We start from the raw sequence: 27,798 nt of genomic DNA, 5'->3' as shown, positions 1-27,798 counted from the left end.
CACAAGGATTCTTATCTGCTCTGAATGTGCTTGCAAAAAGAGATTTTATCAGAATTATTACTAAGAGGAATGAATGTACTGTTCTTTCAGGGTTTTTTTTCTTATCTGGACTTAGTAACCCCGGAATGAAGAACACAGGTTTTTTTTTTTTAAAAATGTTTTTCCTGCTTTCACTTTGAAGGACATCTTGATTGTGTTTGTTTTATAATTTAAAATTAAATCTTGCAAAGGAATTCCTTTCATATAACGTTTTGTTGTTGTTAGTTGCGAAATCGTGTCCGACCTATCGCGACCCCATGGACAATGTTCCTCCAGGCCTTCCTGTTCTCTACCATCTTCTGGAGTCCATTTAAGCTCATGCCTACTGCTTCAGTGACTCCATCCAGCCACCTCGTTCTCTGTCGTCCCCTTCTTCTTTTGCCCTCAATCTTTCCCAGCATTAGGCTCTTCTCCAGTGAGTCCTTCCTTCTCATTAGGTGGCCAAAGCATTTAAGTTTCATCTTCAGGATCTGGCCTTCTAAAGAGCAGTCAGGGTTGATCTCCTCTAGGACTGACCGGTTGGATCGCCTTGCAGTCCAAGGGACTCTCAGAAGTCCTCTCCAGCACCAGAGTTCAAAGGCCTCAATTCTTTGGCGCTCAGCCTTTCTTATGGTTCAACTTTCATAGCCATCCATTGCAACTGGGAAAACCAGAGCCTTGACTATGCGCACTTTTGTTGGCAGGGTGATGTCTCTGCTTTTTAGTAAAGTGTCTAGATTTGCCATAGCTTTCCTCCCCAGAAGCAAGCGTCTTTTAATTTCTTGGCTGCAGTCCCCATCTGCAGTGAACTTGGAACCCAAGAAAATAAAATCTGTCACTACCTCCATTTCTTCCCCACCTATTTGCCACATAACATACTGTGCAAAGATGAAGTTTGTGATGGAATCTAAGATTAAAAACAGACGTTTGTAAAGAAAAAAATAAGGCAGGGCAAGGAGTTAAGTCTTAAAGTTGCCAATGTTGGGAAACCCTGAAATAAACAATAAAAATACCCCTCCTCTGATCAAGACAGTTATCAAGAGAATCCTACTAAGGTTGAACAGGTAGTCCTCAACTTACAACAGTTCGTTCAGTGACCGTTCAAAGTTACAACAGTACTGAAAAAAGTGACTTATGACCATTTTCCACATGATTATTGAAACATCCCCATGGTCACTTGATCAAAATTCAGATGCTTGGCAATTTTATTTATTTTTTTATTTATTTTTTTGCATTTATATCCCGCCCTTCTCCGAAGACTCAGGGCGGCTTACACTATGTCAAGCAATAGTCTTCATCCATTTGTATACTATATACAAAGTCAACTTATTGCCCCCCAACAATCTGGGTCCTCATTTTACCTACCTTATAAAGGATGGAAGGCTGAGTCAACCTTGGACCTGGTGGGGCTTGAACCTGCAGTAATTGCAGGCAGCTGGTTTTAATAACAGGCTTCTTACAGCCTTGAGCCACCACGGCCCTTAACAATCATGACTCACTGAACAACTGACGCAATGGTTCACTTAAAAGCTGTGGCAATGGAGCAAAAGTCACTTAAGAAATGTCTCACTTAGCAACAGAAGTGGGTTTCACATAATTTTACCACCAGTTTACCGTGCACCGAAAATGTGCATGCGCCCGGCCTTCCATGCATGCGCTTTGCTAGCACGCGTGGCTTGCATGCATGCATGTGGCTTAGAAAACATGGCTAAATAGGACAGCATAGTGCTGGAGCTGGGAGGAGGGCCGTCACTTCCGGTTCGCCCGAATCGGTCCGAACCAGCTGAATACCACCAATTGCAAAAAAAAATTGGGGCTCAATTTTGGTCATAACTCAAGGACTACCTGTATTGTAAGTACAATTAGCCGCCTCCTTGGATCCCACTGTAGGGGTAAAATTTGATTTGTGAGTTCTCCAGTCTTGGTTGATTGTTCCAATGTGAACAGCAGGTTAAGATCTGACTGCACTAAACAATTTGCCTGTTTAGATTGGTGTTTTTCAAGTTTGGCAACTTTAAAGTAAGTGGACTTCAACTCCCAGCATTTCCTAGATCAGCGGTCACCAACTGAATTTAGTGGTCCCTAAGCAGGGGTGAAATCTAAAAATTTTCCCTACTGGTTCTGTGGGCATGGCTTAATTGGTGGGCATGGCTTGGTGGTCAAGTGACTGAATGGGCATGTCCAATAATAATAAATAAGAAAAATAAGAAAGTATACAAAATTTGGGAGTGCACTAGTCTACCTTCTTTAAAAATAGAGGCACCGGTCTGCTAATTGCCTTTTTTGGGAAGGCACCGGTCTACCTTCTTTAAAAATAGAAGCCCCGGTCTACTAGCTGCCTACAGCGCTGATCAGCTGTAGCCCTTTGAAGCGCCACGGCAGTCATTTAAGGCCGTTTGCAGCTATATCACCACCAAGAGCTTCAGGGACAGAGAAGAGGAACAGCGAGGCATGGGCGGTGGGGAGGGGGCAGGGATTTTTGCTACCGGTTCTCTGAACTACCCGCCCTCATCGCTACCGGAACGCGCGATCCGGTCCGAACCGGGAGCATTTTACCCCTGTCCCTGAGGTCCAAAAGGTTGGTAACCCCTGCCCAAGATGAACATACTCAGGGAACTGAAGTCAATACATCTTAAAGTTGCCAAGTTTGAAAAGCACTGGTTTAGACAGTTCCTTTATGGTGGTTAGATGTGATCTTATTTGTCATCTTTCTCAAAAATAAACTCCATCAGGATAGTTTACAATTAGCTACATGGCACATATTAACCTAATTTCTTTCCACAAGGAACTGTTTAAGCTATGATTTGTAACATTGAGTTTGGTTGACAACCAGAATTAATTTTGTCAAGTAAATCTGCTGTCAGATCTTTTGCAATGAATGAAAGTTAAGTATATCTAATTGTGGGAATAATTAAATCCACAGTTGTGCTGTCAGGTCTGTCTGCCTTGTTATATCTTCCTGATGTATTGCATATATTCAGACACATAGCTCTAAATATTTGGTGCACTGTTCGCGAGAGCAATATTTCTCAACCTCGACAACTTTAAGATGTGTGGTAGACTTCTCCAGCATGCTGGCTGGGGAATTCTGAGAACTGAAGTTTATTCATCTGAAAGTTACTGAAGGTGAGAAGGCTACACTAGAACACCTGAAAGGTGGAGTTTTAGTTGGGGTGGTGTTGTAGCTAATAATAATAATAACAACAACAACAACTTTATTGTCATTGTACGTGTATATACAGTATACCCATACAACGAAATTCACTTAACACCCAAAGACCTGGTTCAACACATATAACAATCCCCAAACGCACCCCCACCCACCACAAATTCCCCACCCCTAAATCACCCAAATATCCACACAACAGACCAAGTAGTACTGTCCAACAGCTCACTGATTATGGCCCTTTATTTCATTGTTGAGTGCAATTATAACTCTGGATTAAAAACCTCCATCTCTCTGGAGCTCTGGAGCTATACCTCCATCTCTCTCTCTCTCTCTCTCTCTCTCTCTCTCTCTCTCTTTCCATAGTTAATGTGAAATGTATCAAGTTTCCTTCTCCACGTATATCTACAGTAGTGGCCAAAATTGTGGACACCTTTTGGGAAAAGTATATTTTTTTAAAACTAGCTAATAACACACGCACCCTTTTTTTATGGGGGAGTAGTACATAAAATTATATATCAATGGAAAGATAATTTAATCAAGAATGTAATGCAATAACTTTTCTGAAGGATTTGCTATTAGAATAGCAGTTACAATATAAAGAAGAAAAGTGAAACACGTAGAAAAAATGAAATATACAAAAATTATCACCATAGGAAAAAATGAGATATACAAAAATTATCACCATGTCAGTTAATAGTTGGGTAAACTTTAGCACGAATTGCGGCCCTACAATGTCTTCCCACGGAGTGAACCAAGTCTTTTAGTTCTGCAGCTGCTATAATGTGAAAGCAACATTGAATGATTGCTTCTATTAACTGGGTTTTATTGCTGGGTTGCTTCTGACTAACAAGTTTCTTTAGTTGGCTCCATAGATTTTAGGTTGGGTTAAGGTCTGGGCTATTCCCAAGCTATTTCAGCATTGGAATATGATTATCTTGAAACTCCCCCCCCCAAAAAAAAGTGGTGTTATTAGCCATCAAACCTCAAAAATACAGTTTTTCCAAAAGGTTTTCACAATTTTGACCATTACTGTACACGCATCTGCTGGATTCTTGTTGTTTCCAAAATCTCAAAACATAAAATTTAAAGGCTTGTTACACTACAACTTCTTTCTGCCCTACAGATAAAATATTCCCATCATAATAAAATTGTGAAAAGTATTGACCAGTTCACTATGAAATATTGAGATGCATAATGTTAGTCTTTTATCTCCATGATACCTGTATTTTAGTAATCGTCTGGAGGTCTACCACTCATCTTCAGTTGTTTCTGCTGTTTTCTTTAGCTGTTCTTCCAAACCAGCTGTCAGTTGGCAATATAACCTAAAAGTTTTGAGGACAGTGTTGAGGTAGATACTGCTTGCTCTAAATTGGTTTTTCTTTTCCTTCTGGATAAACATACCATAATTTTTCCATCCCCTGTGTTTATCTTGAGGATAGCCAACAATACACTTAGTAGCAGTGGTGGGTTGCCCCCGATTTGGACCGGTTCTATAGAACCGGTAGTAAAGATAAGTAGAACCCACCCCTGCTCAGTAGAAACCTGCTGCCCTTGGTGTCACTCCTCTTATTTATTTATTTATTTATTTATTTGATTTCTATACCGCCCTTCTCCCGAACGACTCAGGGCGGTGTACAGGCAAGAATAAAACAGACGGTACAATATACAAATTTAAAATGCAGTTAAAAAACTTATTTTAAAATTGGCCTGAGAAGTAAAATATATAATAAGCTAAAAAACCTCATTTAAAATTAATTTCTAAGAATTTAAAAATTTGTTAAAATCAATTTAAGCCAGCCCCGCGCGAATAAAAAGATGTGTCTTCAGTTCGCGACGGAATGTCCGAAGGTCAGGTATTTGGCCTAAACCCGGGGCAAGTTCGTTCCAGAGGTGGGAGCCCCACAGAAGGACCTTCCCTGGGGCCGCCAGCCGACATTGCTTGGCGGACGGCACCCTGAGAAGTCCCTCTCTGTGAGAGCGTACGGGTCGGTGGGAGGCATGTGGTAACAGCAGGCGGTCCCGTAAGTACCCAGGCCCTAAGCCATGGAGTGCTTTAAAGGTCGTAACCAAAACCTTAAAGTGCACTCGAAAGGCCACAGGTAGCCAGTGCAGTCTGCGCAGGAGCGGTGTTATATGGGAGCTACGTGGAGCTCCTTCTATCACCCGCGCAGCTGCATTCTGGACTAACTGAAGCCTCCGAGTGCACTTCAAGGGAAGCCCCATGTAGAGAGCATTATAATAATCCAAGCGAGAGGTAACGAGCGCATGAGTGACCGTGCACAAGGCATCCCGATCAAGGAAGGGGCGCAACTGCGAACCAGGCGAACCTGGTGGAAGGCCCCTGGAGACGGCCATCAAATGATCTCCAAACGACAGCCGTTCATCCAGGAGGACACCTAAGTTGCGCACCCTATCCTTTGGGGCCAATAACTTGCCTCCAACAGTCAGCCGCGGCTGCAGCTGACTGAATCGGGGTGCCGGCATCCACAGCCACTCCGTCTTGGAGGGATTAAGCTTGAGCCTGTTTCTCCCCATCCAGACCCGTACGGCTTCCACACACCAGGACAGCACTTCAACAGCTTCATTGGGGTGGCCTGGGGTGGAGAAGTACAGCTGGGTGTCATCAGCGTACAGCTGGTATCTCACCCCAAAGCCACTGATGATCTCACCCAACGGCTTCATATAGATGTTGAACAGAAGGGGTGAGAGAATCGACCCCTGCGGCACCCCACAAGTGAGGTCCCTCGCGGTCGACCTCTGCCCCCCTGTCAACACCGTCTGCGACCGGTCAGAGAGATAGGAGGAGAACCACCGATACACGGTGCCTCCCACTCCCAATCCCCCCAACCGGCGCAGCAGAATACCATGGTCGATGGTATCAAAAGCCGCTGAGAGATCTAATAGGACCAGGGCAGAGGAATAGCCCCTGTCCCTGGCCCTCCAGAGATCATCCACCAATGCGACCAAAGCTGTCTCCGTGCTGTACCCGGGTCGGAAGCCGGACTGGAACGGGTCTAGATAGACGGCTTCATCTAGGTATTGAATTATCTTCAAATAATTGCCCCTTGAACTAAGCATCATACCATCTTTATCAGCTGCTCTGCGGCCTCTGACTTTACGGATGCAAAAGTGAAGGTTTTATGGTTCCAGACAGACCACTTCTGGATAGTGGACATACCTGCACAAGTAATGTTCTGAATCAACTTGCTCGTCAGGCTCGGAAGCTATCTTTTACGTTGGGCCTTCAGGCCTGCCACATTTTTCTACAGTGGGAAAATGGGAGGGGGGATTGTATATGGAGTATGGGAGATATATAGTCATAATAACATTCCTTTCTCAGAGAGTCAAGGACATCTTGCCCTGGCACCTGTCGGAGTCGGATGACTAGGAGATGTTTTTAGTTTGGACGGTGGATGATTGGGCCATGTTATGGACTTGTGGGTGTTTGGCAGGGACTTGAACTTTCACTTCGGTGGGGCAAACCTGGAAACTTTCAAATTCAGGTTTTCCCAGATGTGCCAATATTATATCTCTAATAAAATGGAACTTTGAGGAAATGCAAGCCTCGGAATTTTTTTTCGTTAGGGGTGTAACCTGGAACCCTGACATTGCTGGTGAAACTGGAAAGGTGCTTTATTAACAGATCATCGAATATTAGCAGCCAGCAAGGTGTCACTTCTTTCTGTTCCTTTAAGCTGGATTTCTGAAAATCCTCACATTATGGTAAATTCCACACGGAATCTCTTAGCACAGCTGGAAAAGAAAAAGCAGGGCATGATTCAAATAATGGCAAGAGACTTTCTTGAAATTTATGTACTCACTTTTGTCTGTATTTAGGTCTGATCGAGCATTATAGGAGCATCAGCCAAATACTAACTTGGCAAACGGATTTTGTTCACCAGAAGAATGTCTGCAAGTGATTTTGAAAAGTTAGCAGAAATAGGTAAATATAGCGATTATATCTATATATTTTGGGGGCACTGAGTGGTATCTTCTAGGTGATTTGGAACATTAAAAAAAATAGTTTGATGGGATTGTGTATTATATTTGAGTTAAGAAACTCTGCGATGGCCATATTATCAAAAGCTATTTGGGCTGAAATTTAGTTTGATGTGCAGAGTGTATATGAATTATTGATATGCGCGTCCTGTGAATTTCTAGGAAATAATATTGCTCTCACCCTAAATTGTGGTATAAATGGAATAATTACTTTAAACAGGAACTCCAGAAAGCTGGAGATGCCACCTTCTCAATTACTTTGGATGGCATTAGGGTGAATTTAGCATGCTGGATGGCCCATCAGTTTGAAAAATTGCAGTTAGCGTGTAATGATGCAGACTTTTGACTTCTAGAAAAAGTGTTAGTGAAAATTTATTTATTTATTTATTTATTTATTTATTTATTTATTTATTTATTTATTTATTTATTTAAATTTTTATACCGCCCTTCTCCCGAAGGACTCAGGGCGGTGTACAGCCAAGGTTAAAACAATTAAATATAAAAATTTAATATAAATATTAAAAATTAAAATATCAATTAAAATACATATTCAATAATGGCCAAATTAAAACCGTCAAATTGACCCAGCCTAAAATACCCCATATAAAATTACTAAAAATTAAAAATTTGAAAATTTAAAAATCAAGCCAGTCCCGCTTGGATAAATAAATAAGTTTTAAGAATACATGCGTGAAAAAACGAGTGAGGGTGAATTCCCATGGTTTAATAAGAAAAAGAATTGCTTCTGGTACCCCAAAACTAATGGTATCTTTGACCCAGATTTTATCTAACAATATCCTGTTCATGTTCTTAACGTATGAATAATTCAACCAATCAATTATGAAGGGATTTTAAATTCTCCTTCATAAATGATGGTCACACCAGTCTTAAAACAAACTGAAGTAAATTTTCTTCAACCTTAGCTTTTCCATTAAAACTTGACTCAGCGGTTATAAAACGTATTCCGACTTCGATAAGAATTGAGTCTTTCTCATTATTGAAAATACACCATTCTGAATCTTTAAGCAGGGTATTATATTTTTAAGCTTTCCATACATTATATTTCTTATTTCTATTCAGGGACATCTGGGAAGAGAATGTAAAAAAAAAAAAAAAAAGGCAAGATGGCTGCTCTGACTGTACGATTGAAGCCACCATCTTGACTTTTTTGACCCTCCTGCAGAATCTCCTGTAGCTGCAATGTGACGGGTAACAAATGAAATGGTTAAATACCCCTGGAGCTGGAAAAGAGGTTTTTTTTAATGTTTTCAGTACCCAAAGTACTGTGCTGGGGACCAAACCACATGAGATAGCTTACAGTGGTGGGATTCAGCCATTTTACACCAGTTCGGCTGAATCACTTGTTAAATTGCTGACTGGCCCCGCCCTGCACTGCCCCTTCCCGAAGTTCCCACGTGCCCCGTTTTTGCTCCCAGGTGGCTGCAGGGAGGCCTACTAGACCCAAAATGCGGGGGGGGGAGCGCACACACATACCCCGGTGGCCTGTTTTTGCTCCCAGGAGGAGGCAGGAGGCCAAGTGCTGCCCACCTAGCTGGTCATTAGGGCAGAGAACCGGATGTTAAATTATTTGAATCCCACCACTGGATAGCTACCATATTTTACTTCTCTGATTGACTTATCTGAGGGGGAAGGCCTGCTTTGGAGAACAAAAAAAGAGCAGGGCAGGGGCTAAGAAAAACTAACAGTTTGGTCTGGAGCAGGGGTAGTCAACCTTTTTATTCCTACCGCCCACTTTTGTATCTCTGTTAGTAGTAAAATTTTCTAACCTTAGCTTTTCCATTAAAACTTGACTCAGCGGTTATAAAACGTATTCCGACTTCGATAAGAATTGAGTCTTTCTCATTATTGAAAATACACCATTCTGAATCTTTAAGCAGGGTATTATATTTTTAAGCTTTCCATACATTATATTTCTTATTTCTATTCAGGGACATCTGGGAAGAGAATGTAAAAAAAAAAAAAAGGCAAGATGGCTGCTCTGACTGTACGATTGAAGCCACCATCTTGACTTTTTTGACCCTCCTGCAGAATCTCCTAGAGCTGCAATGTGATGGGTAACAAATGAGATGGTTAAATACCCCTGGAGCTGGAAAAGAGGTTTTTTTTTAATGTTTTCAGTACCCAAAGTACTGTACTGGGGACCAAACCACATGAGATAGCTTACAGTGGTGGGATTCAGCCATTTTACACCACTTCGGCTGAATCACTTGTTAAATTGCTGACTGGCCCCGCCCTGCACTGCCCCTTCCCGAAGTCCCCACGTGCCCCGTTTTTGCTCCCAGGCGGCAGGGAGGCCTACTAGACCCAAAATGGGGGGGGCCCGCACGCACACACCCCGGTTGCCTGTTTTTGCTCCCAGGAGGAGTCCGAGTGCTGCCCACCTAGCTGGTCATTAGGGCAGAGAACCGGATGTTAAATTATTTGAATCCCACCACTGGATAGCTACCATATTTTACTTCTCTGATTGACTTCTCTGAGGGGGAAGGCCTGCTTTGGAGAACAAAAAAAGAGCAGGGCAGGGGCTAAGAAAAACTAACAGTTTGGTCTGGAACAGGGGTAGTCAACCTTTTTATTCCTACCGCCCACTTTTGTATCTCTGTTAGTAGTAAAATTTTCTAACCACCCACTGGTTCCACAGTAATGCGCTGGGTATCGTCGTCTGCACATGCCTCTTGGGCATTGTGGATTGGTTTGGGGGGGGGGGGGTGCCGACTACCAGCTCTGCTTGTCTGTTACAGCTGGGTGGTGTGGGGGGGAAATGTGTGAGCTATTCTGGGACGAGGTTCTTTTGTTTGCAGTCGCACTATAGCGCCATTTAGTTTCACTTACGTAATGTGAACTAAACTTATGCGCGGGCGATACAAATAACCGCCCTGAGTCCCTCGGGAGATAGGGCGGTATAAAAATGCGAATAAATAAATAAATAAATAAATAATAAGTAGTATATTTTCAGAAATCTAAATTATCACGGGGAATTTTATGAAAACCTAATGAAAGTGTTTTTAAATAATGCTATGAATTTTTTTTAAAAAAAGTCAATTAAATTTTAAAAAAGGAAAGTGCTTCAGTATTGGACAAAACCCCTACCGCCCACCATGAAAGCTGGAATGCCCACTAGTGGGCGGTAGGGACCAGGTTGACTACCACTGGTCTGGAAGATGAGAAGATGAGAAGCAAAAGTAAAGAAAGCAACAGTTAAGAAAACTACAAGAACCTACTGTGGTACTATCACGAGTCAGGGGAATACAGGTAGTCCCTCGACTTATGACCACAATTGAGCCCAATATTTATGTTGCGAAGCAAAACATTTGTTAACTGAGTTTTGCCCTGTTTTACGTCCTTTCTTTGCCACAGTTGTTAAGTAAATCAATGCAGTTGTTAAGCTAGTAATATGGTTGTTAAATGAATCTGGTTTCCCCCTTGGCTTTGCTTGTCGGAAAGTCGCAAAAAGGGGAACACTGCCACCGTCATAAATATGAACTAGGTGCCAAGCATTTTAATTCTGATCAACCGACCATGGGGAGGCTGCAACATTCATCAGTGTGAAAAATGGTCATGAGTCACTTTTTCAGTGCCGCTGTAACTTTGAACGGTCACTAAATGAACGGTTGTAAATCGGGGACTACCTGTATTAAGGGACTCTTCGGTGTTTGATGTGCATCCAGTTCCTCTCTGAAAACGAGTCTTGTGTGGAGAGAAGAAAGAAGTTGAAAGGAAGTGTCGTGTCCCACTCCTCCTCTGACGGCCGGGTCTGGGAAGTCTGTATCAAGCGTGGCCACGAAGCCTCTGCAGCTTTGCCAAATTCCTGTCAGAGTTCTCAGGGCAGGCAGGAATCCAAGGTGTGACTTCAGCAACCAGATGAGACTTTGCCTTACTCAAGGAATGCCAAAAAGCAGCTCCTTTATATAGGCCATGGGGTATGGCTTCATGACTCAGCACTTATCCAGGCCTGCCCCTCCCTTCCTTTTGCTGACGTCGCCTCTCCATTCTCCGGAAGTGGAGATCTGTCCACTGTGTCTTTTCATCCTCCTGCTCAGCTGCCGGCAATTCTAGCTCGTGGCTGGCTTCGTGCTCACACGCTGTAGGGAGGTTTGTTTGCTCAGTCTGTCCGGGCATGGTGCCAAGGGGGCTGGAGGCATGCTAGGCCATTCTTCTTCACTATCAGTCTCTGGCTCAGATAGCAGGAGATGGGAGGGGCCCGGCTGAGGAGAGGAGGGCAGGCAGGCGAGGCATAATAGGAAGCCTGGAAACCATTGTGGATTGCTGACTTTTAATTTTGGGGAAACCGATGGCCTGTCAGCCCTTTTAGGAACCGGGAGCAGAGGTGGTATTCAGCTGGTTCAGTCCGGTTCGCACAAACCGGTAGCTCCACCGATCAGTTGGCCCCGCCATCCGCTCCCCGCTCTATCCTGTCCTTTATTTCCTGCTTTGTAGCTCATCTCAATCACTCGGCACAACTGATTTTCCCCCCTCCCTCGCTGTTCTACTTACCATTGCTGACTTGAAAGATAAGCAGCTGAGCTTCTAAATGCTCCATTTTCAGCACTGCGCACAAGTGCTTTAGGTGCGCTCAACGAACCGGTTGTTAAACCGACAACATTCCACTACTCAACTGGAGGCTGTAATAATCCAGCCCAGCCATTTCCTGTTTGACCTCAAGGTGGTGCTGTAACAGTAAATCAGATATTATATATTTTATATAAAGGTGTTTTTTTTCCAAATTTTAACAGGAGGGGGAGTTGAAATTGTGATTATTTTCTCACTGGAAAAAACAGCTGAGTAAACTCATCATCTAAGCTAGTCAACAGCTATAAGGAAGTAGAAAAGTATGCTAAAATATTTTACTTAATGGACAGCTGCAGATTATTGGATTAACAGTCATTTTTGTCTTGTTTCCCGCCCCCAAAAAAATGAGTTTCAATTTCGGTTTGCTTCAGAACTGCAGAAAGATGAAGCTGAAAATACAGCAATGGGAGAAATCAGGAAATTTTCTGCAGCGCAGACAAGCCGAGAACTTGGAATAAGCCTCACTCACCCATACTACGATGTGGCTCGACACGGCATTGTTCACGCTGCAGGTACATTTGTTGCAAACATCGCTGGCATTCTTGTAGGTTTTTTTATCCTTTCTTACACCTCATTTTTCCAGCTCAGTGAGGAGTGGGAGGCAGGAATCAAATCTGCAACATGGCAGGTGTGATACCACGATTGAAGCTGGTATAGGTGGACCACGCCGACTATTTATTGTTGATTCGATTTAATCTATTTTCATAATTTATTTATTTATTTATTCACATTTTTATACCGCCCTTTTTCCAATGCTGAAGCATCGTGATATGCTTTGTCATCAAAGCATCTGTAAAATAAAACCCACTCCTTAAAAGGATGAAAGGATATTAGGGGGAAGGGGAGAAAACTATTTTTCTAATATTCATACCAGGAAAGTTCAGGATGAATATGTGAGTTTTTTCTTACCTAAGTGTAGGATTTTTTTATTATTATTATTATTATTATTATTTATTTAATTTATATACCGCCCTTCTCCCGAAGGACTCAGGGCGGTTTACAGCCAGGGTAAGAACACAACTCAGAAAAGTTAAAAGACATTTAAAAACTACTTAAAATTAAAGACTGAAGGAAATATAAGACTATAATAAAACCCCAACAACAAACTTCATTAAGCCAGCCCTGCACGATGAAATAGAAAGGTCTTTAGCTCGCGGCGAAAGGTCCGGAGATCAGAAAGTTGACGTATCCTCGGATTTTACTTTTCTCTATTTATTTTTTATTATTATTATTATTTTGTTTACATTTATACCCCGCCCTTCTCCGAAGACTCAGGGCGGCTTACAATGTATAAGGCAATAGTCTCATTCTATTTGTATATTTTTTACAAAGTCAACTTATTGCCCCCCCAACAATCTGGGTCCTCATTTTACCTACCTTATAAAGGGTGGAAGGCTGAGTCAACCTTGGGCCGGGCTCGAACCTGCAGTAATTGCAGGCTTTGTGTTCTAATAACAGGCTTCTCTACTGCCTGAGCTATCCCGGCCCCTACATTGAATTTCATTTTGTTAGATAGGGCCCAGTGTTCAAGTCTATCAAGATCCATCTGGATCTTGAGCTTATCTTCTAGATCTTTGTAGAATGTGTGAAAGTTGACAGTGACGCTTCCAGCCCCCTGTGAAAACAATCAATGAAATGTTCAGGTTTAGCAAAACCGATCGATACAGAACAATCAATATCCCCAATGTTTTGTGTTGTGTTCAGTTGTCTGAATTGTGAACAGTTCGGGCTGCTTAGAGAAGTTGACTAAAGCCCATACATTCTCAAATTGCTTTGCTCCCAAAATGTGGAATCAAATAGTTGGTCACACCAACTATTTTAGAGTCCAAAATATCAAGACTAGTGGCTGCAACAGCATAATCAAATCCCACCCTTTTTAATATTTTATCAAATAAAGGGAGTCTTTGACTTATGACTCATCACTTAGCCGCAATTGAAGCTCCACCCATTTATTATCTACATTTAGGTGGAGCTGGCCTGCTCGCAATCATCATCTTGACTTTTTTGGACCACATACGCAAACATCCCTGCTAATAACAAGCACAACTTTAATAAGGTGTAAAGCTGACTTTTGCGTGCTCTCTGTTTTGAACTCTGCAAAACTGAGGCTTTAAATCAACTCTTTAAACTTTGGCAACTGGAAGGTGGCTGGCTAGGGAATTCTGGGAGTTGAAGTCCACCCATCTTCAAGTTGCTAAGGTTGAAAAACACTGCTGTAGACTTAAGACCAGTGGTGAAATCTGAACCGTTTTACTACCGGTTTGGTGGCTGCGCATATGCTCTGCGCGCCAAATGCATACTGCATGGGTGCATGAGCAGTTCGCACCATGCGTGAATTGCGAAGAGCATGCGTGCACATGCGCAGTGCACGCCAGAAGGAGGCCTGGGAAGGAAGGTAAGTAGAACAGCATGCGGGAAAGGGGGGGTGATGAGCTGTGGCGCGCGATCGTCGGAGCCTTTTTTAAAACTTTTTTTAAAGCATTTTTTAGCAAATAGGTAGTAAAAAAATGCTTTAAAAAGTAAAAAAAAGGTGCTTTTTTTAAAAAAAAAGATCGAACCGGGAGCATTTCACCCCTGCTTAAGACTCACCTTTCATTCAGCCCTCCTGAGCAGAAAACCTTAACTTCTGACCACAATTTCACCTGATTTCACCTAACCCTTGTTGACTCTGCAGGTGACGACTCTTTGGGGAGAAAAGTGATCACCTTCAGTTCATGCCGCCTGCCTCCTTCTCACCAGATCAACCACCGCCAGTTATTGGAGTAGGTCCATTTATTCTTTGCTTTCTGGTCCTCTCTGAGCTTGTCGATTAAAAAGGTCGGCAGTTCAATGGTTCGAATCCCTAGCAATCATCATCTTGACTTTTTTGGACCACATACGCAAACATCCCTGCTAATAACAAGCACAACTTTAATAAGGTGTAAAGCTGACTTTTGCGTGCTCTCTGTTTTGAACTCTGCAAAACTGAGGCTTTAAATCAACTCTTTAAACTTTGGCAACTGGAAGGTGGCTGGCTAGGGAATTCTGGGAGTTGAGCTCCGGTTACTTGTCCCAGCTTCTGCCAACCTAGCAGTTCGAAAGCACGTAAAAAATGCAAGTAGAAAAATAGGGACCACCTTTGGTGGGAAGGTAACAGCGTTCCGTGAGCCTTTGGCATTGAGTCATGCCGGCCATATGACCACGGAGACATCTTCTGACAGCGCTGGCTCTTTGGCTTTGAAACGGAGATGAGCACCGCCCCTAGAGTCGGGAACGACTAGCACGTACGTGCGAGGGGAACCTTTACCTTTACCTTTATATTCTCAAGAATACCCTGAGCTCTCCTCTGCTAAGAAGGTGTCCATGGCATTTGGCATTTACTGAAATTTACCTGCACAAGTGTGTGAAAATGGTAAATATTCCGAATATTGATCAAGTATATTCCTTTCCTTTCTTAGATAAATTGTTTTTCTCCCGTTATAAACCCAAAGTGCATCTGTTAATGCTATATGTTGTTTTCTACTCTTTCAAAATCCTCTTTCTAGATATTTGAAGTACACGCTGGAACAGTATGTGGAAAACGATTACACACTTGTCTACTTTCACTATGGATTAAACAGTCAAAACAAGCCATCGCTGAACTGGTTGCAAAGTGCCTACAAAGAATTTGAGCGGAAGTATGTTTTTTGGGGGGTTTTTTTGCAAATGGGTGTTGTGACCAGGCCTAAGTAGGTAGTAGGAAACTCAGTCAGTGTAAAAACAAGCGAACTTTATTAGAACAGCTGAGAATTACTTCATTCTCAGCATAGTCCAACTAAATTAAAGCAAATTCCTCCCAACACAATTCCTCAGTCCTATCACCAACGTTGGTCCAATTAGGCAAACTGCCAAAGGCCTTTCTTGGCAAAAGTTCAGAAGACACCAATATGAAACAAATGCAACAAGACAAAGCTATCAACGTTGTTTTCCGGTAAAGATTCCGAACGCCATTGCTGGTCTTTTAAACCTTATGGGAGGGGCCAATCATCTCTTGGCCCTACTTCCGAGTCGTCCTCTTTGCTTTAGCTCCTCTTGCCTTCTGGCCCATGCTCTTCCTCAGCCTCATCTTTGTCTGACTCCATTGCCAGCTCTGCAGGCAGCTGGCGGATCACAACACTAGGGTGCCTTACTTGTAAATGCACAGTTCAGCCAAACTCAAATATTTTAATTTTTACTGAATATTTAACTTTAGCCTTGCTGCCTTCCAAGTTGCTTAGGTTTGCCGCTTGAGATCCTCTCAACATCCTTGTGAATGGAGGAGATGCCGAGAGATAATGGTTAAAAACCAGATTCCAAGTCCAATATTCTTGTGGTTACAGCTAAAGTGGCTGATCCAAGCCACAATGACATCACATGTAGTTTAAAGAACACAGGACCTATATCCCTTGTACGTCACCCTAATGCTGGGTTGCTTTACCTCAGCAACTTTTAAAATGTGTGCATTTCAACTGCCAGAATTCCCTAGGACTCAAAACACAAAATTTGTGGAAGAAATGCTATATCATTGCTTTAGGCTCCTGAAGGAAGACAGGATGTAAATCTCATGAACAAGAGAATAAGTACATAATCCTGCCATTGGGCCTTGTCATACGTGCTTTTTCAGTTCCCTTTTTGATATTATCAGAAGACTGTTTAATTTATAGGACTGTTGTTCGCTATAGAACTTGAAGGAAGAATCTTCCTGCGGTTCCTGGCCCTTGGCATATGAATTGCTGAGCCTCCACCCGCCCCCAATGCCTACTTCAAGAAACCCATTTCCTCGCCCTTCTCTGTGGGTCAGTGGTGGGTTTCACATTATGTTGCTACCGGTTCACGTGCGCGCGCCTGCCTTCCATACATGTGCCCGGCCTTCAGCGCATGTGCTTTGCTCACACGCATGCCTTCCGCGCATGCACCCGGCCTCAAATACGTGCCTAAATAGGATGGCATAGAGCCAAGGTGGGTGGGCGGGTCCACCCTCAATTTCCGCTACCAGTTCGGCTGAACTGGTCTGAATCAATCCGAACCGGCTAAATACCACTTCTGGTGTAGGTGTAGAAAAGTGGCAAACAGTGACTGCCAAAACTGACTAATTTTAAACAAGGAGATCTTATATTTATGAGTTGGACTCCCAAGTACCTTGAACTTGGAAAAGACATGACAATTTTCGCATTTTTAGATGTCAGATGCTACCAAAAAAAAAAGGAGCTTTTTTCTACTTTTTCCCCTGCCAGCATGGCATAAAACCCTAAAGACGTTTAACTGTCTCTTATCTATTAGCGTGAACAAGAAGGCCCTGAAAATGCCCGGCTTATGCAAAATGCAATTAACGCCAATCTTTTTAAATGGATAAAAAGAAAAACAAAATTGATATAATTTTCTGCATTATTATTGCCTTGGTATGTGTGGCTGTCACTAAAAATTTGACACGGACTAGATGTTACTTAACGATCCATCGATGCACCATTTTAATTGGCAGGTCTTTCTTCAAGAGAGAGCAATTGGCCAACCTTGTCTGGGATTGGAAGGGCCAGGCTTAGTTAATAATTGGATGGGAGACCACTAGGAAATTTCAGGATTATAAATTGCATTGGGAATTTAAAATACAACAACTTGGGAAGAAATTGTTGGAATTTTTTTTAAAAAAATCTCATGGATTTGTGCATTCAGTTATTTGCTTCTCTGGCACAGTTCTTTTTTAAATATTTGTAAATATTTAAATATTTAAATATATTTAATATATATTTAAATATATTTTAATATATATTTTAATATATTTAAATAGTGCTGCCATGTAACGGGGTGAGCCCCTATTACTTGTCCCAGCTTCTGCCAACCTAGCAGTTTCGAAAGCACGTAAAAATGCAAGTAGAAAAAATAGAGACCACCTTTGGTGGGAAGGTAACAGCGTTCCGTGTGCCTTTGGCATTGAGTCATGCTGGCCACATGACCACAGAGACGTCTTTGGACAGCGCTGGCTGTTCGGCTTTGAAATGGAGATGAGCACTGCCCCCTAGAGTCAGCAACGACCAGCACGTATATGCGAGGGGAACCTTTACCTTTACCTATAATTACTACAATACAACACAAATCATAGTATTTCTATAAAAATAATAATTTCTAATATAAATAATGATTGTCACACTATCTAGAAGAGGAATTGTAGTTTTCTTTTCAGAAGAAATGCCACAAACAATGTGCAGAGTCTTTCATACAGATAATTCACATCGCTTCTTAACCTTTTGGATAAGGTCATGTGTAGTCCCATATATTTTTAAATAATTCTATAAGGTGAAGCATTAAGGCATTCAATGTAGTCGTGTAAAATAAAACATTAATGTTTTACCAATCCATATTACAAGTTGAAGGATGTGTTACAACACGGTATATATAAAGTGCCTGGATAATGTTAAGACACTGTTTTTCAACCTTGGCAACTTAAAGATACGTGGACTTCAGTTCCCAGAATTCCCCAGCTAGCATGCCAACTGGGGAATTCTGGGAATTGAACTCCACATATCTTCAAGTTGCTAAAGATTGAGAACAATTGATGTAAGGATATAATTTAATAATTGCAGTAATATAAGTCATTATTTTAAACAAAGAGGCAAATTTATTAAATAGAATAGAATAGAATAGAATAGAATAGAATAGAATAGAATAGAATAGAATAGAATAGAATAGAATAGAATAGAATTTTTTATTGGCCAAGTGTGATTGGACACACAAGGAATTTGTCTTGGTGCATATGCTCTCAGTGTACATAAAAGAAAAGATATGTTCATCAAGGTACAACATTTACAACACAATTGATGGTCAGTATATCAATATAAATCATAAATCATAAGGATTGCCAGCAACAAAGTTACAGTCATACAGTCATAAGTGGAAAGAGATTGGTAATGGGGCTTTAGGCCCCCGCCAATTGCCATCGAGCCGCAGAGCAGGATGTGTCTAGACTCTAGAACTGTGATGGGGAACTTATGGCACACATGCCGGAAGTGGCATACAGAGCCATCTCTCTGGGTATGCCAGCCGTCGCCTGTTGCTCTTCTGCATTTGTCTTCGTGCGCCAAAAATGGGAAGAGCAGCTCCCTGGCATGCATGCATGTGCCAGGAAGCTGAGGTTCCAGTTTCCAGCATGCGCACGAGTGCCATCCAGCTGGTCTTCATGCACACATGTGTGCCAGAAACCAGAAGACCAGGTGATCGGCGTGCATGCGCATATAAAAACAGGAAGCTCAGCTTTCCGGCGTGCGCATGCACGTTGGGGAACTGCTTTTTCTGTTTCCGTTGCTCCCCCTCATGCACACGTTCCCGTTTCAGCACTCGGCACTTCGCCAACAATGCTCTAAAACAATCTCCTTCCCCAAGCCAAAATGGACGTGCACTTCGCAAAGCTCAGGGAAGACGGAGTTATAGGGTGGGGACCCACTGTGGGCTGCGCAATTCAGCAACCACGCTAAACTTTTTTAAAAAATGGATGAGGATTCTATGCCAAGTCATTGTTGACTCTTAGTCTTAGACTCTTCTTCAAAATATCTATCCTTAACTAGCCCTTCAGCTCTTTCAAAGTCACCATTGTAACTGAGTCGATCCACCTTGTTCCTCTTCTTTTCTTTCCTTCCATCTTCTGCCCACAAGGGCCTTCTCCAGATAAAAAGAGGAAGCAGCATTCACAGCAGGCTAGAAAAAAGCAAAGTAGCAGATGTGCTTATCTCTGTAGCGCAGTGAGTAAAAGTTGAACCACATTCTGTTTCATTCCTCTCGGCTTCCAGCACGGCAGCAGAGTTCAAATTCACCTTGAAGGCAGTAGATTAGAGTGATCGTGTTCATTCAGCACAGCTTGATTATTGAGTTCTCCCATTTTGTGGATTGACACAAGATACTGAAAGCTGTAAAAATGTATTGGAAAGCTGTAAAAATGTAACAATGATTTTAACGATGTAAATAGTGAATAAGAAGAAGAAGGAGAAGGAGAAGAACAAGAAGAAGGAGAAGGAGAAGAACAAGAAGAAGGAGAAGGAGAAGGAGAAGGAGAAGAAGAAGTTATTGCTAGATACGACCGAGTTGCTAAATTAATCCACTGGTCATTATGTAAAAAATACAACTTGCCTGTATCCAAAAAGTCATGGGAACATAAAGTGGAAAGTTACGGAAAATGAGAAGGTGAAGATCTTGTGGGACTTTCGAATACAGACGGATCGTTACTTGGAACACAACACACCAGATATCACAGTTGTAGAAAACCGAAACCTACAATTTATTGACATTGCGGTACCAGGAGATGCCAGAGTCGAAGAAAAAGAACTGGAAAAAAATCATGAAATATCTGGCCATTGAAACTACACGGCTATGGATGAAACATGTAACAGTGATACCCATTGTCATCGGGGCACTTGGTACCATGTCCAAGAATTTTATAAGATACATCAACAAATTGCAGCTTCCTGCAATAACACCAGCAGAACTTCAAAAAACTGCGCTACTTGGAACAGCGTACATCTTAAGAAGGTACTTGGTTGATACTTAGGATGCTGGCAGCAACCCATATCAACCATCAGCACCAGTCAATGCTATTTGTGATATATTTTTGAATGTTCAGTTGACTGAGTTTCATGTTTAATGAATAAAGTAAAGAAGAAGAAGAAGAAGAAGAAGAAGAGGAAGAGGAAGAGGAAGAGGAAGAGGAAGAGGAAGAGGAAGAGGAAGAGGAAGAAGAAGAGGAGGAGGAGAAGGAGGAAGAGGAAGAAGAAAAAGAGGAGGAGGAGGAGGAGGAGGAGGAGGAGGAGGAGGAGGAGGAGGAGGAGGAGGAGGAGGAGGAGGAACAGCAAACCAAGTATCAATATAGGAAAACAGCAATGCAAGCTCGAGCTGACAGCTGGTATAACAAAGCACTGCATGGACAGTTCCTGGAAAAGATCCAAGGAAAAGTAGATAAGGAAAAGACCTGGTTATGGCTGACCAACGGAACATTGAAGAAAGAAACAGAAGGCCGAATTCTTGCGGCCCAAGAACAAGCCATTAGAACAAATGTAATCAAAGCCAAAATAGAAAAATCTGCTGATGATGCCAAATGCAGACTCTGCAAAGAAGCAGATGAAACCATTGATCACATACTGAGCTATTGTAAGACAATAGCTCAGACCGACTACAAACAACGTCACAACACACTCGCTCAGATGGTCCACTGGAACTTGTGTCACAACTACCATCTGCCTGTAGCAAAGAACTGGTGGGATCATAAGCCTGAAAAAGTGATTGAAAATGAGCATGCAAAACTACTGTGGGACTTCCGAATACAGACTGATAAAGTTTTGGAACACAATACCCCGGATATCACGATTGTGGAAAAGAAAAAACTGTGGATAGTCGACATTGCTATACCTGGTGACAGCAGAATCGATGAGGAACAACTTGAAAAAGTCACCAGATATCAAGATTTGAGAATCAAATTGCAGAGACTCTGGCATAAACTGGTGCAGATGGTGCCAGTGGTACTCGGCACACTGGGAGCTGTGCCTAAAGACCTAGGCAAGCGCTTAAAAGCAATTGGCGCTGACAAGATCACCATTGGTCAGCTGCAGAAGGCCACCTTCCTGGGATCTGCTTGCATAATTCGCCGATACATCACGCAGTCCTAAACGCTTGGGAAGTGTTTGACTAGTGATCTGTGATACAAAATCCAGCATAGTTATCTCGTTTGCTGTGTATACTGTCATAATAATAGTAATAGTAATAATAGTAATAATAATAATAATAATAAGATACTGAATCCTTGGACCTGCGAAATGGGATAGGTTGACACACCTAAAGCAAGTAAAGTTTTTGAAGTTGCAGGTTGGGCCTTTGAGACATCCCAAAGCATCTTGCTTTCTGCAAAATAAGTGCAGGCCCCCAAAATCACATGGGGTTTTGGAGGGCCTGCACCCCAAAGATGTGGGTGTGATACTTCCAAGCAGATTTCTTTATTGTTCTACACCTGTGGACAAAATGTCGCTGAACTGATGCATCCGATTATCTACAAGAAGCATATACTCTGAGGACTATTAGGGAGGACAGTCTTCACCCTCTTTCTTCCACATAAACCAGAAGTGGAGAACGATGGCTGACTCAGGAATTCTGGGAGTTGAAGTCCACAAGTCATAAAGGGGCCATCGTTCCCCACTCCAGACATACACTGTTAAACTGAGATGTTTCATGGTCTTCAGGAATTCCCTCCCTCCCTCCCTCCCTCCCCGGTCCCTCCTGGGAATCCAGATTACCTTCCGTCACAATAAGAGGGGACAAAACAGCAACTGGAAGTCAAAATTCTAACTTCAATGCTATTACAGCTACGCTGGGAAGTAATTCCCAGTTACTCATCAGACTTTGGTGGTGCCAGCCACCAGCAAGGACACAGCACATCATTTACCTGCAAGGATCCTGACTGGAGTTGTCTACAAACACAGATACTGGAAAAAATAGAAATGTCCGGAAAAAACTTTTATACTTTGTTACTGCTGAACTGGCAATACAAACTTCTCATTGGTTTGTTGTTGTTGTTAGTTGCAAAGTCGTGTCCGACCCATCGGGACCCCGTGGACAACGTTCCTCCAGGCCTTCCTGTCCTCTACCATCCTCTGGAGTCCATTTAAGCTGTACTGCTTCAGTGACTCCATTCAGCCACCTCATTCTCTGTCGTCCCCTTCTTCTGCAGAAAAACTGCAGAAGAACTGCAGAAAAAATAATTGCTACCAACCTGCCTTCCATTGAGGACCTGTATACTGCACGAATCAAGAAGAGGGCCGTGAAAATATTTACAGATCCCTCACATCCAGGACATAAACTGTTTCAACTCCTACCCTCAAAACGATGCTATAGAGCACTGCACACCAGAATAACTAGACACAAGAACAGTTTTTTCCCGAAGGCCATCACTCTGCTAAACAAATAATTCCATCAACACTGTCAAACTATTTACTGAATCTGCACTACTATTAATCTTCTCATAGTTCCCATCACCAATCTCTTTCCACTTATGACTGTATGACTGTAACTTTGTTGCTGGCAATCCTTATGATTTATTTTGATATACTGACCATTAATTGTGTTGTGAATGTTGTACCTTGATGAACGTATCTTTTCTTTTATGTATACTGAGAGCGTATGCACCAAGACAAATTCCTTGTGTGTCCAATCACACTTGGCCAAGAAAAAATTCTATTCTATTCTATTCTATTCTATGCTATGCTATGCTATGCTATGCTATGCTATGCTATTCTATTCTATTCTATTCTATTCTATTCTATTCTATTCTATTCTATTCTATTCTTTTGCCCTCAATCTTTCCCAGCATTAGGCTCTTCTTTAGTGAGCCCTTCCTTCTCATTAGGTGGCCAAAGTATTTCAGTTCAGGATCTGGCCTTCTAAAGAGCAGTCAGGGTTGATCTCCTCTAGGACTGACTTGTTTGATCGCCTTGCAGTCCAAGGGACTCGCAGGAGTCTTCTCCAGCACCAGAGTTCAAAGGCCTCAATTCTTTGGTGCTCAGCCTTCTTTATGGTCCAACTTTCACAGCCATACATTGGTTTACAAGGACATATTTTAGGGACATGGGGGAGGGAGCTAATATCTGCAAGATGGCAAGCATAACACATTGCCGGCTGTCTTGCAGATTTTGAGTCACCTTTCAGAAGCAAGAATGCTTGGAGATCAATTTATTTGTGCCAAGATGGTTAGTTTTCATCAGCCTGGTTCGTTTTCTTTTCCAGGTGTCTTCAGGACTTCAAAACACAAATACATCTGAAACATACAGTAAACATTAAGTCAAATGGTGTGTGTGTGATTTTGTGTGTGTGTTTTATCTGCATTTATAAAGACGTTTTCTGTTCTTCCTTTTTCTTTCTTTCTCCATTTCAGACACTTTGCTCGTATTATTTAGAGAGATTTATTTTTCCCTCTGTCTTCATTATTCGCGCCAAATAATTTAGGTAGTGGTTTGTAATGTAATAGCTGTATAATTTTCACCTACTTGAATTCCATCTAAAACTGACCATTTCCTCTTTTTATTTCGCATTCAATTCCCTTTAAATTAGACGTACTAGGAAAGCAAATGCATAATATCCCAATAATGAAAACTTTTGCTTTCATTCGCTTGCAGCTGCTTCGTGCCATAGCATTTGGAAGCCCTCTAACCATTTTAATTTTCTTTTCTGCAGATACAAGAAAAATCTGAAAGCGCTCTACATTGTACATCCCACCAACTTCATCAGGATAATTTGGAACGTTTTCAAACCTCTGATGAGGTACAGTCTGGATTCTTTTTAGCAGAAGGAAAGCTAAGTTCTTTCTCTTCCAACAATCTTTGGGAGATGTCTAGAAACATCTGCATGATTGAAAATGAAGATTGAAATCGTTGGGGGAGTCAGTAATCTTTAAATGATAGAGATGTGGTTTTCCTTCCAAGTTTCCAATTAAACCTGTTTAGACTAGATTTTTTTCCCCTGTTTGGATGGCCATAAAGGTAAAGGTAAAGGTAAAAGTTCCCCTCACATATATGTGCTAGTCGTTCCTGACTCTAGGGGGTGGTGCTCATCTCTGTTTCAAAGCCAAAGAGCCAACACTCCATGGTCATGTCGCCGGCATGATTAAATGCCAAAGGTGCACAGAAGGCTGCTACCTTCCCACCAAAGGTGTCCCTATTTTTCTACTTGCATTTTTTATGTGCTTTCGAACTGCTAGGTTGGCAGAAGCTGGGACAAGTAACAGAAGCTCACCCCGTTATGCGGCACTAGGGATTCGAACCGCTGAACGGCCAACCTTTCGATCGACAAGCTCAGTGTCTTAGCCCTTGAGCCACCACGTCCCTCTTGAGCCTTGATAGATCATACCAATTTCATTTGGCCTTTGCTTCCTGGCAATCACTAATGGGATTATCCCTAGAAACTATTTGAACAACCAAAACAGCCAGTTCTGGGGTGTTTTTTCCAGTATAGTGGCTTTGAGTTTCTGTAATGACTACTGAGATTCAGCTGAAAAAAGTGTTGTAATTATGGAGGAAAAGAATATGAGGTCTTTGGTGTAACAAATTGAGTGAGCAAATGGGTTTATGGCATCATGTTGCCACTATGAGGGCCACAAAGGGCATTGTTACTGCTGTTCTTCTGTAGCTTTTACATCAAGGGTTAAAATAAAGTATCAGCCCTCAAGAATTCCCTTGGCTGGTTGTTCCATCAGGCATCTTTTGCCTCCAATTCAGAAGAGTAGGAATGGCAGAAGAACCTCAAACATCTCAGATTCCTCCCATAATTGAAGTCACAATTTATGGTTGATGTGCGCAGAGCGATAGGACTGGAGGTGAAAACCAATCTTTGGTTGCCATGATTTTAAAAAGATGTTTCTTCTAGAAAGAGTGCAGAGAAGAGCAACCAAGATGATTAAGGGACTGGAGGCTAAAACATATGAAAAACGGTTGCAGGAACTGGGTATGTCTAGTGTAATGAAAAGAAGGACTGGGGGAGACATGATAGCAGTGTTCCAATATCTCAGGGGCTGCCACAAAGAAGAGGGAGTCAAATTATTCTCCAAAGCAGGGGTCTCCAACCTTGGCAACTTTTAAGACTTGTGGACTTCAACTCCCAGAATTCCTCAGCCAGCTTTGCTGAGGAATTTTGGGAGTTCTTGGCTGAGGAATTCTGGGAGTTGAAGTCCACAAGTCTTAAAGTTGCCAAGGTTGAAGACCCCTGCTCCAAAGCACCTGAGGGTAGGACAAGAAGCAATGGGTAGAAACAGATCAAAGAGAGAAACAACTTAGAACTATGGAGAAATTTCCTGACAGTTAGAACAATTAATCAATGGAACAACTTGCTTCCAGAAGTTGTGAATGCTCCAACACTAGAAGTTTTTAAGAAGATGTTGGATAACCATTTGTCTGAAGTGGTGTAGGGTTTCCTGCCTCAGCAAGGGGGTTGGACTAGAAGACCTCCAAGGTCCCTTCCAACTCTGTTATTCTATTCTAATCTTCTTTCTCCTTGCCTTTGAGTAAATCTATGGGCATGAACTACTCACATTCAGGGACGCTGAAAAAGTCAATATTAACCATGTTCAAGTCTCTATATCACTTTTTAATTACCCTGTGTGGACCTTGTCTAGCTTGTCCATCCTTAACTGGATATACGTGTGAGCTTTCCTAGTTTGGCAGAACCTAAAAGCACTTCCAAGATGAATAACAAATTATCTGCATCGTATTTGGTTGATTGGACAACCATTTGTCTGGAATGGTTTAGGGCAGTGATGGCTAACCATTTTGCCATCGCGTGCTGGGGGGGCGGAGGGATTCACATGCATGTGTGCCCATACCCATAATTATATGTGCCCTGCGCATGCGTGCACGACACCCCCACCCCGACTCCTGGCACGTGATGGCTTCTGGTGGGACCAGAAGTTTTTTTTTAATTTGCATTTATATCCCGCCCTTCTCCGAAGACTCAGGGCGGCTTACACTATGTCAAACAATAGTCTTCATCCATTTGTATATTATATACAAAGTCAACTTATTGCCCCCAACAATCTGGGTCCTCATTTTACCTACCTTATAAAGGATGGAAGGCTGAGTCAACCTTGGGCCTGGTGGGACTTGAACCTGGAGTAATTGCAAGCAGCTGCTGTTAATAACAGACTGTCTTAGCAGTCTGAGCCATGGGCCTTTTTTGTCAAACGGGCCCTTTTGTCAAATGGGCCGTTTTTGGCCTCCGAAAGGGCTCCGGGGGGGTGGGGAAGGCCATTTTCACCCTCCCCAAACTCCTAGAGAGGCCCTGGAGTCAGCTGAGAGAGAAAAACGGGCCTTACACACACACACACCCCGGACCCTCTGGAGCCAGGATACAACCTGTTTTCCTACTTCTGGTGGGCCGAGAAGACCCAAAAATCAGCTGGCCAGCGCGCATATGCACGCCAGAGCTGAGCTCGCATGCCCACTGATATGGCTACGTGTGCCACCTGTGGCACGTGTACCATAAGTTCGCCATCACAGATTTAAGGTCTCTTGGTTGTGCAAGGGGTTGGACTAGAAGACCTTCAAATTCCCTTCCAACTCTGTTATTCTGATTAATGACACTTAGTAAGATCTCTAAGAATCAATTTGGTGGTAGAGAGAACTAATTGGTTAGAAATATGTATTGGACGGGCTACATACAATTAAAAAAATTGAAAATCAAGAATATGAATTCTGCAAAAGTGCTTCTTTCTAGCATAAACCTTTTCTTCGGGACAATTAATTCCCGCTCATGAAAGAACGAATTTTATTTATTTCATGCTACCTTCCAGTAGAGGGAGCTTGAATATACCAATTTTCTGCTCTACTCTTAAGTAGTTATGAAAGGCTTTTCTTCTTGATAAGCTTTCTGCAGAATAATTTCCAGAAAAGTCAACAATGCTTAAAATCCATTTTAATTCCAGTTTATGGCTTTTCTGATATGCCTGATATTGTAGGGCAAAATGGCTGTGGTTTGTTTTAAATCAATTTTTAAAAGGTTTGCTTTGACTGGTAAAATTAATGAGATTGTTCTGAAAATGGGCATGATAAGTTGAAACAAGTAGAAGCTTTGTTTGCACGTGCCTGACCAAATATTTGGCCATAGCTACTTATTATCTCGATTTTATTTTTGGAACTCATAATAGTACTTTTAAAGAGGAAAGAAGACAGTTTTCAAAGGACTTTAGTCTGAACACTATATATGGGCTTTCTGAGCAAAGTGTTCTGTGCTTCCAATATTGCTTTCTTCTCGGTCCTATTTTTCGTTTCCTTTTTCCCCTCATAGATTTATGAGGGGAAAATTAATCCATCCAAGTACTTTGATCTTCAGCGTGGTTTGATGATGAGTTGTATTGCAGTACAAGTTGTCCTTGACTTACAACAGTTCATTTAGTGACCGTTCAAAGTTACAACGGCACTGAAAATAGTGACCTACTGTTCTGTCCTCCTTCGCCTCCGTCCGAGTGATGGCTTAATTAGCCGGCACTATCAGCTCTGGCAGCAAAATAGCATCTG

At 42.2% G+C, this 27,798-nt stretch overlaps 1 protein-coding gene across 1 annotated transcript in view; it reads left to right on the top strand.

The window, feature by feature from the left end:
• The window catches only part of ARHGAP8 (Rho GTPase activating protein 8), a 49,712-nt gene that overhangs the window by 1,670 nt on the left and 20,244 nt on the right, over nt 1-27,798 (top strand). The window contains exons 2-6 of the mRNA XM_058190535.1: nt 7,025-7,130; nt 12,145-12,285; nt 14,448-14,535; nt 15,298-15,429; nt 23,969-24,055. Coding sequence (XP_058046518.1) covers nt 7,094-7,130; nt 12,145-12,285; nt 14,448-14,535; nt 15,298-15,429; nt 23,969-24,055 — 485 coding nt within the window. The 5' untranslated portion in view covers nt 7,025-7,093. The remainder of the gene's footprint in view (nt 1-7,024; nt 7,131-12,144; nt 12,286-14,447; nt 14,536-15,297; nt 15,430-23,968; nt 24,056-27,798) is intronic.

This window comes from Ahaetulla prasina, chromosome 7, assembly GCF_028640845.1.
Source record: "Ahaetulla prasina isolate Xishuangbanna chromosome 7, ASM2864084v1, whole genome shotgun sequence".
Lineage (NCBI taxonomy): Eukaryota > Metazoa > Chordata > Lepidosauria > Squamata > Colubridae > Ahaetulla > Ahaetulla prasina.
The sequence above is the reverse complement of the archived record's forward strand: the minus strand, read 5'-3'. Positions and strand labels throughout refer to the sequence as shown.